Raw genomic sequence first — 15,441 nt, forward strand, 5'->3', positions numbered from 1 at the left:
AAGCATTTGTCACACCATCCCTTCTGCACATTTGGCTTTCCAGCTCTGCTAATGCCCACATGCATGTGTATCATGAGATGTGCTTACACTGCTCCTTGTAGCCCACTCTGATCTGGATTGGTGACTATCTGGGGTTGGATAGCCAGGCTTGCCTGCAAACCAACCTTGTTCCAGTTGTCAGACACAGAGGGCCATGCTGGGTGAAAAAGTCATTTCTTGGATTTGACTGTTCTGAATGTGCCTAGACTCCCAACACATTACTCCTTGCTCCAGCTCCATGTTAGAGAACCTGGGGGTCAGGAGTTTCTTCCTTCCACCAGTCACAGTCAGCATTCATCCCTCAATCAAGTAAAACCCTGAAGTCTATTAGACTATGAGCTCTGGCAGGTCAGGAACTGAGTTTACCTTACTTGAAATGGTATCTTCAGTATCCAGCCTAGGCTAGTAGAGGCTGAATAAATATCTTAAATGAATGAATGAATAGAGTCCAGTCTGTGGTGTCTTTATTGATGTTAGTCCCTTCCCATTGTTTACTGGGACCTGGGGATGGGGGGAAGAGGGGAAGGGTGGCATAAAGGGGTGAGACTAGAATATAAACATCAATGAAGAGCTTCTGAGGTCTTTGATGAGGAGGAGGAATCACTGGTGATTATTAATGGGGGGCAGAGTGTCATCACAGGGGTAGGGTCAACTGGCATTAATGGTGGGGAGGCATGTGTGATGCCAACCACGAGGGCTGGGAGGAGAGTGTTAGAAGGAAGTGATGAAGGGCGTCTGTTCTAAAGCTATTGTGGTGGTTTCTCATGCTTCAGGGTCTCGTAAGTCTCCTGGGTCCGGGTGCTCAGGCCCTGGAGATAGAGGTCAAAGGACAGTCAGGAGCTTGAGCCCATCACTGGGCCTCCTAGCCACCCCCGCAGGCTCCACCTCTTCCAAAGGTCACTCAAAAGCCCACCCTCTTCTGCTGACTTCCTGGACAGGGGGTAGGGGGTGGGAGGCAGGTTCACTTACTGTGTAAATGCCATCGGATTTCTGTTGAGGCAAAAGGGGCAAAGCATTAGAGACCGACATGTCCTACAGGACCCCTCAACATCGTGCCCTCCCAGGGAGTATTTGGCCAGGAGTGACCGGTTCCCTCAGGCTGGGGCATGAACGCACACCTGCCCACAACGCTACAACACACATATATCCACAACATTCAGCTCCCTCGTGTACTCGTGGTCACTCTCCACTTGACTCTTCCTCGGTGCCTACTGAATATTTCCCTTGTGACTTGGCTAGCTGGCAGGGTGGGTAGGATGAGGTGGGAGGGGGGTCTCTGAAGCTAGACAGATCGGCACCTGAGTCCCATGCCCCCCCACCAGAGACCACAGACCCCAAGGCTAAGGCCCCAGAAGGGCTGCGAGCCCGAGCAGCTGCAGACGCCCCTCTGAGGCTGGGTTCGTACCTCACTGGCTGCAGCTGCCTTTCGCACCTGCAACTGGAGGAGAGGCAGGTCATTAGCAAAGGTGAAGATCGTCGGCCCAAACCCCCTCCAGACTTCATGGGGGAACTTCCAATCCCCTTTTCCCCGTTCCTCGAAGCCATGTGGCCACCAGCCTCCCACCTCTCCTTCCAGCCCTCGGCCCAGCCTGCTCCTGCCTTACCTTGAGTCGGCAGTAGAGGAGGGTGAGGACAATACCGTAGAGAAACAGGATTGCATCCAGGATATAGCAGAGCTGAGGCTCCCCCAGGGCCTCTGAAGGGACAGAGGGTGTGCATCAGGTCAGGGGCAGCAGGGAAGATCTGCTGCTCAGAGCAGAGAAGGGAAGGGCTCTGGGAGGTAGGACGGGGCCTGAGGGAGCACCCTCCAAGGGAAGAAATTTCATCTTCCTCTCTGGATCGCTATTTCTCTTCCCTCTCTGTCTTCTCCCTCACCCTAGGGTAGGGGTAGGACAAGTGTGTGAAGGGGTCTGTTGTGAGGCAACTTATAGTTTCTGAGAGTTGAGAGCCTTCCCCTTTTAGCCCCCAACCAATTTTTTAGCACTGTGGGTTCCTCAGGCACCACTGAGCACTTCATAGCCCTCAAGGGACCCATTTGTGTTCACTGGGCTGAAAACCTCAGCCCAGAGGGGTAAAGTGAGGGGAGGCAGTGACAAATTTCAGCAAAGAAACCACAGGGGTGTCTTTGCTAAGTCCTGTGACCTGTGGCTGAGGGCTGGACAGGAAGGATGTGAGCTGAGGAAGGGAGGGAAGGCAATCACTCTATTATTGGTCATCTAGCCTTAGCCACATTGCTTTCCCCCCTCGCCACCCCCATCCTGAGACACTTAAATATATTAAAAAAAGGTGCCTGCTTTCCTTGGCCTTATGGATACCGATGGCTCTACACACAAGGTTGACCGAGTGTCTCAGCCCAGGCTCAAGGGAAGGACTGCAAGCTGTATGGATTCTGGCTCCGGGTACTCTGCCCTGTTACTCACTCTGAGCCACTGAGAGAGGAAGTTTTGTGCAATGAAAAAAATCAAATAAAGCCTGAGCTCCAGCCTCTATCAGCTCCGACCCCTATCAGAAGAGCTCGTGAGCATGTGAGATATCAGTTAAGCGCGTTTTGTGCTGTGACGTTTCTTTCACACACAGTATTGCATAAATCTCAAAACTACCCCTTGAGGGAAACATCATCGCCATTTTGTAGATGATGAAACCAACCCCAAGAAAAGTAATTCTTTAGGGCCACAGAGTTAAGTGACAGATTTTTAATTCAAACCCAGGTTTTCCACTTTTAAAGCTTGCACCCTCTCTTTTATGCCTCAGTGGACCTGCTACCTCATCTCATGGCAGCAGACTGGCCCCTCACTTAGACCTTCCCTCCACCTTCACGATGGGGCTGGTGGAAGTCCATCCCACTCCATCTTTTTTAATTTCCCCACTTCCCTTAAGTTTCACTAACCTCTTCCTCCCCGAACCCCAGCTGTGACTGTCCGTCTTCAAAAAACAGACAACTCCAAGAGAGCAAGAAGTGAGAGGTCAGAGAATGATGGAGCCTCAGAACTGCAGAGACCTTCCTTTTCTGCCTCAAGATTTCTCAGCTGATGCTCCCAGCTCTCTAGACCTGAGCATTGTGTGCCGCCCACCCTCACGTCAGCTGTGCCTTACTGAAAACCCCTTAGAAGCAGCAATCCTGTTTGACTATCCTTGCCTCACCCCTAAACACAAGGACAGGTCCCTGCCTTCCTAAAGGGGGCTTTATAATTGTCATTTAACCAGCTAGATATCAGTTCCCAATGGACAAGACCAAATGCACCCCATAGAAAATGCTCATCATGGGAAATGGAACCTTTCCCCCGGACCAGCTTTTCATATCGTAGAACCACTCCTCTGCCAAACTGAAGCCTTATGTGTGTATTAGCCCTGAAAAAGTAAGAAGGGGACAAGAGGGAACAACCCCTGTGCTGTGATGGGGACTGGATAGAACCAGCCTCAGGGTCTTTGTGTCCACCTGCCCCAAGCCGGCCTCCCTCCGTCTGTTCCCGCCTTGTCCCTCAGACACAGGCCCTTGGTTCCCACCCTGGAGCCCGGCTCACCGTCCCTCATCAAAGCTCTCACCTGCTTGTTCAACCAAAAGGAGTAAGAGCAGGAACACTGCTGGGATCATCCTGGGCAGGGGCTGAGGGGCCGAGAGCTGGGGACCTGACGCTCCGCGGGCACTGCGCAGCTGTGCTGCGAGCAGCTCCCTGACCACAGAGTTCCCCCCTTCCTGCCACGCCTTCCTCCGAGCTCTGGCCCCTTCCCCTTCCTGCAAGAGAACGGGCAGCTCCCGGAAGGGCCAACCAAGGAAGGGAGCTGGGAGGTCTGAGCCCCCGTGCCTCCGTCCTTCAATGACCAAGCCCCTGTCACCGTGGAAAGGGGGGACGCCTGTGCTTGGGAAAGGCTATCTAAAGCCCCCTTCTCACTCCAGCCCTGTTCAGAAACAGAGCAGTGATAAACTGCCCCTCAGGATTCTCTAAGACCCCATGATAACCCTTCTCTCCCATCTGGAACTCTGGACCCCGTCTTGACCTGAGGAGTTTATCAATTAGTGTGGGCAGCAAGGTTTGAGCATGGGGGGAAGTGGGGAAAAGAGGAAATGGGGAATGGAGAAGTGGAACAACAGTCAGAACAGGGGGTGGAGATGAACAGGAAAAATTGCCAGGGACTGTCTAACAGAGAAGTAGATGATTAAGTTTCTCTTTAAAGTGAAAGACAGTACGATACTGGGAAAGACAAACCAGAAATTTGGGTGTGGGGCCAGAAGGTGGCTAATTTATTATAATTTCTCCTTTTCTAGTACATGCACAGAAAGCCTGACAGCTAAGCATTCATGTACATGTATACACACACACACACGCACAGGCCCATTTCCAACGACGGAGAGGCTCCACAGAGGGCAGGGAGGTCCAACACTGTTCCCCTTCTCACCGATCTACTTCTCCAAACACAATATCTTGGGTACCTAGGAGGTCAGGGGAAGGAGAAAAAAAAGTGATGTTACCAAGGATCTAGAAGTCATTACAGTGCCCAGGAGACTGAGGATCTGAGTCCACGCCTGTAGTTTGTTGAACAGAAGTGTTCGGCTTCTGTTCCCAATCAGAGTTCCAAAGTCCCTTGACTAGAATGCCTCCACCACACAACAGGCCTTGTACCTATGATGGCAACGACGTCCGCCAACATGTGTCCCTTAGACATCTTGTCCAGACCAGCCTAGAGAGATTAAGACAGCAAGTATTAGGCGAGATAAGAAAGGTGGAGAAGGAATCAAAGTTCATAAAGATCTCAACCAAGGTCACTCATTATTGCATTCACATATTAAGAGTTAGAATCACTGAGGTTGGTTCTTACCAGATGAGCAAAACCAGGAGCCTTGATCTTGCATCGATAAGGGCGGCTGCTACCGTCAGATACCAGGTACACGCCAAACTCTCCCTGTCCAAAGAAGGTTGGCTGCCTTCGTTAACAGGAAGAACATTCTTCTCTGCCAACAGAATCCTTTCTATTCACCCTCACGTCCTCTCTTTCACCGAGCAACGAGAATTTAATTCCACACCTGTCTCCAGTCACCCACTGCACACACTGTCGCTCCCTTCCCTTTCCCGCCTCACCTTGGGAGCCTCGATTGCCGTGTATGTGGCGCCTGGGGGAACCTGGTAGCCCTCAGTGTACAACTTAAAGTGATGAATCAGTGACTCCATAGATGTCTGGGGAAAGGAGTAAGGGAGTGTCAACAAGCCAGATCCAAACTGTATGGCAGGCCTTTGCACACACACAACATAATCTCTACCCCAGGGAGTCTAAAATCCCCCACGTAAGTCAGTGAGCAGAGAAGATACAGAGAGAGGAGGGTATGGGAGGTTAACAATCTTACACAATTAATTCTTTGAAGAAGGAAAACTGAAAAGTAGAATTTAATCCAAAGACACTCCTCCCCAGTCATGGCCCCTTGTCGCCCCGCCCCCCTTTTTTCTATCCCTGTAGCCAACTTGGGCAAACTTTGGAAGATGCTTAGGGACAGGGAGGCTGGTGTGCTGCAGCCTGTGGGGTCACGGAGAGTTGGACACAAGTGGGCAACAACCTTCATTTCTGCTCGTTTCGGTGGAGACACTTTGGCATCATCAACCTTGATCTCCCCAGGAGGCATCTTGTTCAGACACTGTGAGATGATTCGGATGGACTGGCGCATCTCCTCCACCCGACACAGGTATCTGAAGGAGATGAGACAGACTAAGAACAGGAGACGAGCAGCCAGAGGACCGGAGGTGAGGCTGGGAGAATGCGCTGGGCTGAACTGAACAGTGCTAGGTAACTTTCTCCACTCCCCTAGTGCGGCTTCTCTGCTTGGCCTGGGCACCTGTGTGAGACTTAGTCTTCTGATTTGAGTACCGGGCCCTTTCCCAAATCCTCTCCTAGTTTTCTCAGACTATGTCCTGTAGTATTTCCCTCTTTTGCTACTCTCTTGAACATTTTTTGGAGGTGAGAGTCAAATTGACTCAAAAAGAAAACGGTAGCAAACTTTTCTTGGGGTCAGTAAAGAGCAATGGAATTTGAAGCTTAGAATCTAGTGGAGAGAGCACTGGATCAGGAGGATTCTAGTCCCAAGCACTACCGATAGAACAACCCCAGGCTGATCTCTAACTTTTGTGCTTCAGCTTTTTCAGCTACAAGATGCGGCCAAAACTAGTTCTATCCAAGACATAAGGAGAATGTAAGGGTAAAATAAGATGTCACATGTATGAAAGTGCTTTAAAAAGCAACCTAATTTAATACACACAGGTGTTCTGACAGATACTAAAAAGTATGAGAAAAAAGAAAGTAGCTAAGATAAAGGTTAGACAGGGGAAAAACCAGGGGGACAATGAGCTAAGAAAGAATTTGGGCCTTACCTATCATAGCAGTCCCCTCGAGAGCCAATAGGCACATCAAACTCCACCTGGTCGTAAACATCATAGGGCTGGGTCTTCCGCAGGTCCCACTGGATGCCTGAGCCCCGGAGCATCACCCCACTGTAGAGAGTGTAATACAATCAAGGGTCACCTTCCACAAACCAAGAAAGGAGGCCTGGTCTCTTCCTTAGGATCCCCTCTCCCACCCGCACACTCTGGGCATGGGATAAAAAAACCAGTTTGGCAAGGCAGGTGCCACTCCTGAAGCCAAGATATTAATCTGGAACCCACCCGCCCCTAGAGAAGTCTTAGTTCTCCCACCTAAAACCATAGTTCAGCGCGTCTTCTGCTGTTACCACCCCAATGTCGACGGTCCGATTTCGCCAGATCCTATTGTTGGTCAGCATCTGTCGATCAAGAAATCTGCTGTATGAACACTACTTAAGACACTCCGCAGACACCTCTGTGTTTCTTTACAACTGGGGACTAAAAGCCCACGAACCCTTCTTGGGCGAAAAGGGATTCTTCCCACTGACGCCTATCTTACCTCCTCCAGCTCGTCAACCCGAAGAGAAAAGTTCTTAGAAAACTCATAAATGTCATCCATAAGCCCAAGGGGTAGGTCCTAGAAAACAAGTGGAGGATCAACGCTGAGTATAGAGCCTCTGCTGAGGAGAGCCAGCCAGCTCTGCCTCAGGGGCTCAGGGCTGGCGCTTCCACCCGTGGTGCTGCCCTCCAGTGGCCACGGAGGGTACATGCAAGCACCGGATGCTGCGGCAGGCCGGGGAGCCCGCTCACCTGGTGCACACCTCCCGGCCGGACGTAAGCGGCATGCATCCGGGCTCCAGACACTCGCTCGTAGAACTCGAACATCTTGACGGGACACAGTGAGTTAGTGACAAAGTCCTGGGTCCCCAAGTCCAACACCATGGCGGTTCACTGCCCCGCCCCCAGCCTTCCGGGCCCAGCCAACACTTCACAACACAAAGCTCCTTAGAAATATCACCCAGGGGAGTCCCTGGTGGAAAAGTGGCTAAGATTCTGTGCTCCCAAGGCAGGGGGCCTGGGTTCGATCCCTGGTCAGGGAACTAGATCCCACGTGCCACAACTAAGACAAATAAATGCAGCCAAATAAATAAAAATATATAACAAAAACTTAAATATATACATATATATAACCCAGATTAAATATACCTTCTCCCCCTAAATGTTTGCGTTCCTTTTACTCTCATATCCTTCATACCTTCTCTATCTCAGGTACCTCCTCCCCTTTTCCCACCCTTTCCTCCTCCTCATACCTTCTCCCTTTCTTCAAACATCCAGAAGAAAGGGGTCATAGCCCCAATGTCCAGGGCATGTGTGGTCACAGCCATGATGTGGTTCAAAAGTCGAGTGATTTCTCCAAAGAGCACTGTAGGGAGGTGAAGACAAGAAGAGCTGGGTATAGGAGCCAGGGATCCAGGCTGACAGAAGAGTTCTGGGGTCTGTATACTAGGCTCTGGTTCAATGCTCCGAAAACGGGGGGCAGAGGCGCTACGCTATACTCATAATGGGCCACAGGAAGAAGGGGACGGGGCATACCTCGGATCCACTGTGCACGAGGAGGAGGCTGGATGTTGAGCAGCTTCTCCACGGCCAGTGAGTAGGCCTGTTCATTACACATCATGGATACATAGTCCAGCCGGTCAAAGTATGGAAGGGCCTGGGAAGAGGGAGAAACCTGGGTCACATCTAACAGGCCGAGGACCCCTCAGTCCGGCTGCTAGAAGCGTTGTTCTCAGTGGGCATCAGAGGTCAGGGCTACGTAAGTCCTCCCAATCTCAGGAGTCTGAGAAAGGCAGGATGAAACACACAGACGGGGTGAGGTGGGGGGGACCCTGATCTGTCGGGTTTGCCCATTTCCACGGTAGAAACACTCCTACAAGGTCCCACTTTAAACTACCAACACTACGTGACTGAAGACGGGCAGCAGAGGGCAGAGTAAGACCATCACACAGTATTTCCACTACACAGATATCAGAAAAGCAAAAGCCTAGAGAACACGGCACAGAAAAGTGCAGTACAATAACAAAGCCGGGGATTTCCATACTTCTTACCTGGATTTTTAATATCTTAAACTGCAAGCTAGCATCATTTAATTTTTAATGATAGCTGTGTTTAACAACTGACTCACAGAACTGAAAATTTAACACTCTGTTCTTGCGAGCCAGTATGAGCTGGCTGCAGCACACCACTGCCAACTTAGTCTTCTGGGCCAAGCGATACCTCTGTCCAAGAAGAATGTCTATCTGCGATACTGACGGAGAAAGGTAATCTTAGGAGGAAATTAAGGAAGTGCAAGAAGGATGGAAAGAGATAGGTAGAAAGGATTCATCCACAGTACCAAGAAAGCTAAGTTCCAGCTGTTTGCTTCGGTTTCCAGGAAGGAGGCGGAGCTAAGATGCCTCTCTTTGGAACAGCCAGTTCTTGCCCTGACGTCACTGTGATGCGGGATGAAGCTACAGGGGTTAACTCTTCAGACAGTGGGGCCAGAAACCATCATTGCCGGGACTCTTTGGGGAAATCACATTCTAGGCAGCTGCTTCTAAATCTTAACCCCATCGTCCTGTTATCAAGAGCTTTCTTCGTGACAGTAAGAAGAAAAACTTCAGATTCCTATCCCAGCATACAGTTTCTTCAAATCTGACCCTTACTATTTGGGTCACAGAGTTCTCCAAAAACAGCAAACTCTGTCACAAACTCCCTCCCGGTCACTCTGACTCACTGAGTATTTCGAAAACAAACTTAGAATGCTGGAAGATACAAGAATCAGCTGTTAGTCCTGGGAAGCTGACGTCTCTCTCCTCTCTCCCTGACCCCAGGGACACCAGCTTTGACGTACTAGTACGATCTAAGGGCAGGGAAACTGAGGCACGGGAGTAAAGGTACAGGGGCCAGCCAAAAGTCAGCCAGAGAAGAGTGAGGAGTGGAGCTCTGGCTCCAAAGCCTTTCTGCTGGGTAAACCAAATCCAGATGATTCAAGTTCAGCATCCCCTGCTACATCTCTCCATCCTCCCAACCAAAGCTGTCCTGATAACCTCAACAGGGTTCCCTCCCAACCCCCATGACACCCTCCTTCTCTGGGCTTCTGGGGCAAAGCCCCAGGTTAAAGCACCCCCAGTCCGGTCAGCAGGCCCCGTTCACCCCCACACCTGCAGATAGGTCTTGTATTCAATGAGTTTCTCAGTGCCTCGGTGCAGCAGCCCGATGTGAGGGTCGCACTTCCGCACCATCTCCCCACTCAATTCCATCACTAGCCGCAGGACTCCATGAGCTGCTGGGTGCTGGGGCCCAAAGTTCAGGGTCAGGTTCGACACCAATGTGTCCTTTGGAGGGTCCACATCTGAGAAGTGGGAAATAGTTGAGCCAAATGGTAATTCCTTTGAAAACCCCCAAAAGACAGCAAGGAGTTAGCATCTCCCTGTATACCTTCCATTTCACCATTCCATATCCTGCTAATTTCCCAATCTTTAACATAACCAAGAAGAAGACCATCAGTTGGGCAAAGGGAAGGGAGATCTAAACTTTCTGAGAGGGAGAGGGACCATGAACCTCACTCTTTCCATGTCACTCAGAATACCTTTAAAAAAAAAATGATAGATAACATTTATACAGTCTCTGTAATATACCAGGCACTACTCTAAGCACTTTACTTACTTTAATTAATTTAATCATGTCAACAACCATATAAGTAGCAACTATCTTACTGAAGACACTGAGGCCAGAAAGGATAAATGAATTCCCACGGAGTCAGTAAGTGGCAGCGTCAGGATTTAACTCAGCCTGGGCAGCTTCAGACTCCACACTCTTAACCACTAAGATACACTGCTCTCCAGCTGTATCTGCTGAATGTCCCACTAATTGGGAAATGTATATTTCATCCTTACCACTACTAATCGACAGCTTGTACCCACAAGAGGCTTACTATTTAGTCTGGGAAATAAGTATGTGTGAGAAACTAGTAACACAGGTCAGATTCACAAGGTGCCAAGTAAGTTGCTAAGTATTTAAAGAAAGGAGAGAAGACTGTGATGACTTCGTGAAGGCAAGATACAGGCCCGTCAACTGAAATTCCATTTTACTTTCAGCCACCAGTTCGGCTTTGAAGCTGCTGCTTGATATTGAAGTGAAGTGAAGTCGCTCAGTTGTGTCCGACTCTTTGCGACCCCATGGACTGTTGCCTACCAGGATCCTCAGTCCATGGGATTTTCCAGGCAAGAATACTGGAGTGGGTTGCCATATTGACACTTCTTAAATAAAATACAGGGAATGAGTCAGATAGAAAGAGAGAAGAGGCATCCTAGGCTATGGAATGAACATGTCAAATCTTAGAAGCAAGGAAATATGTATCTGTGGAGTTCTTATCTACCAAGAGGCAGAAGATTAGTGTTGGCAGGCAGTGGGGGATGTGGTTCAATTATCAGGATTATTAGCAACTTAGGGAGGACTGAGCACAAGCCAATCACTACACTAAGTGATTTATGTCACTAGTATCTCTTCGATCACCTTTTAATTTCCCTACACCATGATTTCCTCAAAACTGAAATATCACTCTCACAGGGTCATTGTAATGACTAAGTAAAATAGTGCATAGAAAAAACACTCAGCACATGGTAACCACTCAGCTATTATTCCTGTTAACTTTTTTGAAAGGTACCTGGAAGTTCCTCTAAAGGTTTTTGAGCAAAAGAATGAATGACATAGTATAAAACAATGTTTGGGGAAGATAAAGGTGATGACACTGTATAGGACAGCTGAAGGGGAACGAGATCAGTACAAGGAACCCATTAAAGAGATTCCCAAGATAATCAAGGTCTAATATAAAATATAAAATAAACCAAAAAAGGCAAGATAACCAGGTGTGAAACATTACTATAAAAGGAACTGCATGGTTTGGTAACATATTGAAAATAGACATGGAGGGGAAGAAAGAAAAAGGAGACAAAAGGTGACTAAAAAGTTTCAATACAAAAAAAAAAAGTTTCAATCCTAAGGGATTAGGAAAATGAGGGAGTCATTGATCAAAATTAAAAATTACAAGAAGGACTAGTTTTATGGCGGGGTGCGGGGGAGTTTCATATTTAGAAAGGTTTCATTTGGGTGTCCTTGGGAAAAAGCTCCTTTAGCAGGAAATATATTAAACCTCTGGAAAAAGCTGAAGCTAAAGATATCAATTTGGTAGGGATCTTCAAGGGTTGTCTGGAATCTCCTCTTTCTTTTCCCTTGGAATATTCTACTTGATAAATACCCTATTATCATTATTATCATATGCAGTGAGTTGCAAGTAGACTATTGCAAGCAAAAAGAGTTGGGGGCTAAATTTTGCCTCAGACAGACAGCTCGAGAGCACTCAGAAATCAGGGCAGGGCAGGGAGGTGTGTGGGTTGGGACAGTGGCCCTGGGCACTCACCATTCCAAGGGGGAGGTTTCCAGTGGGCTGTTTCCTTGGTGGGGTACATGATAGCACCTCCATACTGCTCTGCCCATTCCACATCTGGCTGCCACTGCCGAGCGCCTCTGGGGAGGCAATGACAAATCCTAGGCAAAAGGCCTGAGCAGTGCTCGGCTCCCCTATTCCCATGCACTTTCACGTGGGCCCCGGGCAGGGTGTCCTGGATTCATCAATGACAAGTCCCTGACAGAGCTGTGTAGTTTTGGCAGAACAAACTGGAACTCTAGCGGTTCCATTCTTACTAATAACTTATTCCCGGAATCACTTCACCCAACAACCCTATGCATGCAAAGATGGGGATCCCAGGTCCTTTAATTTCTGGTCATATTCATGGTTCCCATCTTAGTGAATACGAATCCGAGAAATGTGTTTATTCAAGGTCAACCGAAGAGTAAGAAAAGGGGGGTGGGGCATGCTGGCTACTTGGCTCTGCTCAAGCACTGAGGCCCGGGGATTCTTGGTTTACGTTCCTCCTTTAAGTCCACCGGGATTGCTTTCCTTTTCTTTCACAGCGTCTAAGGAGACTTTTCACCAGTCGCACCCCAGCCCTGATGGGGTTGGGAGAAGCAGCAGGACGTTTGGGGGGTGGGTGACATTACCACTAATGCTGAGGGGCAGAGTCTCCCTCCAAATGATTTCATCCCTGGCAGATCGAGCTGAAACAATCTTTCCTCCCTCCTCCAGAACAGGTACCACTGGATCCTGGAACCCGAGAGAGCAGGCCAGGGAGAGGGGTCACGGGCCTGGGTCATTCTTTCCTAGGGGTCACAGGGCCCGTGGAGTTCCCAGACTCGAGAAACCCCAGCCCTGGAGACAGCGCATCGGGCGCCGCCCTTGGTCTCACCTGCTGGGCTGAATCGGCAGTCGGGCCCCGGCCCCGGGCCGCAGCACCTGGGCCGCGACGCCCCGCAGGCTGCACAGAGACCTGAGCGCCGCCATCTTGCCCGCCGTAGACTGCTGGAAGGAGAGCCTGGCGGAAGTGCCTCCAGCGCGCCTCCTTGTGGGCTTCCCGCGTATTGGCGTCACGCACCCGCCCTTTTGTAAGCTGGCTGGGTCGCCGATCGCTAACCTGACAACATCCGGGTTCTGCGCCTCGGCTTCACTTTCCCTTAAACGCGGGAGACCGGGGACCGTGCTTCCCACCGCTCCTGACGGCCTCTTCAAAGGCTGAGCCAGAGAAACTAGCCACCGCTGCTGCCGGCCGCAGCGGCTCCCCTCACGAAGCCCCGCCGCGCTGTGCGCGTGCCCGGCAAGACGGTGTCCTGCCGCCCGGTGCCAGACGCACACTCACGTGGAGCCCCTTCCCCACTGTCTGCCTGCGCCGCTCTGCTGCTGTAGTCCTGCCCTTCTAGGGGAGCGCCAGGCTTTGCCAGTTACCTCCTTATCCCCAAATCCGAAAAATTTGGAGCAGAGGGAGCTAGCTAATTTCCAGATGGCCTAAATGGGTTAGGGGAAAGGGGCCCAAGTGGGACTGGGTGGGTCTGAGAGCTCCCGCCAAACCTAAATGAGAAAAGAGTAGGAGGCCAAGGCCACCACCAGTATTGGAACAGGCTGCTGGGGTGTGTAGAAGTCACCTCATCCTAGCTGAGGAGAGGAGGTCCCCTGTCGGTGACCCTGATATTTGCCAGCTTTCCAGAACCTACAGAATTACAGACTCAGGAAGGGCCCTTAGTGATCCCTAGCACCTCACTTCTATCCCTGGTCAATCTCTTTTACCGCATGTGTTTCTGACCTGGCCTCTCCCCTGGCCAATGGCATAGAAATGTGGTACCATCAGGAGTCTGATCCCAATTCTGTGTGGTAGAGACAAAGAAGAGTTTTCCAGCCTTGGATCTTGTTCCTGTTCTCTTGGTCTCTAAGCTGAGCTCCAACTGGGCCACACATTGAGTTTGCACATCCAGTCCACTTTTGGTCTGGACAGAGGCTTTCCCCAGATATCCCCCAGAGAGGGTCCCTGGGCCAGAGCCCACCAGCAGTGCAGCAGGGTGGGACAGACAGACCAAGAGAGTGGCAGACACAAGTAATTCTTAGCTACAAAGAAAGAGGGGAAAGCCAAACTTCTAGTTGACCGAATGGGAACTGTACCAAAGGGTGGGGCCATATCCCGCGCTGTGATGAATGAAACCTGGAAAGACTGGGCAGCCCCCACAGAGCCAGGCAGAGGCTGTGCCTCCCTGCCCCCTTCATTCCCCACCCGCTCCCTGGGCCTTGTCTCCCTGAAACACAGTGAATGCGGTAATAGTGTGGAGAATGAGGTGGGAACTGCATTTTTTTTTTGCCCTAATCCAGCCTAAGAGGAGCTTCTCCGGTGGCACAGCAGCGAAGAATCCACCTGCAATACAGGAGATGCAGGTTCCATCTCTGGGCCTGGAAGAGGCCCTGAAGGAGAGCATGACAACCCACTCCAGTATTCTTGCCTGGAAAATTCCGTGGACAGAGGAGCCTGGTAAGCTAGAGCTGATAGGGGTCGCAAAGAGTCGGACACAACTGAGTCTCTCTCACACACACACACACACGCGTGCGTATCAGGATAGATGAGAAGTCAGGATGGACTCTGGGCTGCTTGGCCCTGGGGGCAACTTGAGCTAGGGTGAGGGACCCTGGGGGGCTGCCTAGGACACTGCATCTTTTGTGCCTTCTGCCTGCTGCCAGCACCCCCACACACACACTCACACACTGCTGCTGCGGCTCTAAGGCCCTTTGTCTCCCACTGCTTAGTCACCCCCTTTGTCCTCATCTCAGACGGGGGTAGGAAGGGGTAGTAAGAACCCTCTGGTGATAGCTCCTCTTGCCCCTGCCCCTTCTGGTCTCCTAGCCTTTGTCTGACTCCTGCAACGCCAACCCCCTCCACTTAGGACCAGGGTCAGGGTGTGTGGTGGGGTCCACAGGTGGGTGTGGCAGTCAGAAGCTGGTGGGTGATACAGGAAGTGATGGGCACCAGGGCAGGTATTAGCAACCTGAGCAGGAAGGCAAGGGGAGAGGAAGTATTCTGGCGGATGTGATGTGGAGGACAGGAGGTGACAAGGCAAAGAGTGAATAGGGGATTCGGGTAGGGGCAGGTGGCCCACCTCTGGGAAAGGAAAGTGCTGACTGTACTCGCTTCCTGGGGATATCCTGGGGAAAGGAGTGGCCGTAGCACGGGGGAGCAGAGATCGCCCCTACTTCGGAACCCTTTCCTTCCTTGCCTTGAGAGTCCACCCCCCAAGACTCCTTTGCAGAGTTCTCTCCAGTCCCGAACCAAGGGAATCGTTTCATTTCCTTTCCCAAACATCACCTCTTCCTTGCCAGGCACTCTCCCCATCCCAGGCACTGGGTTTCTGTTTCTCTCAGTACCCGAAGTTCCCTATGTACACAGTGCTGCATCCACTCTCTCCCTGCCCCGTGGGGAATGAGAAATAAAGATTACTAGGTATTCCAGGAAACATTGGGTTCTTAGGAAAAGTGGGGCCAAGAAAAGGGAACCAAGTGGGGATTCCCTCTGATGGATTGACACAGGGTGCATCTTGAGCAAACAAGTCTTTCCTGTGCTGGGGGTTGACTGACTTGAAGCTGGGGGAG

At 50.7% G+C, this 15,441-nt stretch overlaps 2 protein-coding genes across 2 annotated transcripts; both read right to left on the reverse strand.

The window, feature by feature from the left end:
- Positions 1 to 486: 486 nt before the first annotated feature.
- On the reverse strand, positions 487 to 3,880 carry FCER1G (Fc epsilon receptor Ig). The gene is made up of 5 exons (XM_065925161.1): positions 3,583 to 3,880; positions 1,644 to 1,735; positions 1,445 to 1,477; positions 1,009 to 1,029; positions 487 to 848 (listed from the first exon to the last, which is right to left on the reverse strand). Exons 1-5 carry the CDS (start codon positions 3,629 to 3,631, stop codon positions 786 to 788), a joined length of 258 nt encoding a protein of 85 aa, XP_065781233.1. The 5' UTR covers positions 3,632 to 3,880; the 3' UTR covers positions 487 to 785.
- Positions 3,881 to 4,250: 370 nt separating this feature from the next.
- On the reverse strand, positions 4,251 to 12,886 carry NDUFS2 (NADH:ubiquinone oxidoreductase core subunit S2). Its single transcript, XM_065947009.1, has 14 exons — positions 12,728 to 12,886; positions 11,842 to 11,948; positions 9,584 to 9,774; positions 7,974 to 8,094; positions 7,691 to 7,803; positions 7,191 to 7,265; positions 6,940 to 7,017; positions 6,714 to 6,799; positions 6,393 to 6,512; positions 5,585 to 5,714; positions 5,115 to 5,210; positions 4,855 to 4,938; positions 4,659 to 4,716; positions 4,251 to 4,468 (listed from the first exon to the last, which is right to left on the reverse strand). Exons 1-14 carry the CDS (start codon positions 12,820 to 12,822, stop codon positions 4,431 to 4,433), a joined length of 1,392 nt encoding a protein of 463 aa, XP_065803081.1. The 5' UTR covers positions 12,823 to 12,886; the 3' UTR covers positions 4,251 to 4,430.
- Between the last annotated feature and the right edge of the window lie 2,555 nt (positions 12,887 to 15,441).

This window comes from Muntiacus reevesi, chromosome 1, assembly GCF_963930625.1.
Source record: "Muntiacus reevesi chromosome 1, mMunRee1.1, whole genome shotgun sequence".
Lineage (NCBI taxonomy): Eukaryota > Metazoa > Chordata > Mammalia > Artiodactyla > Cervidae > Muntiacus > Muntiacus reevesi.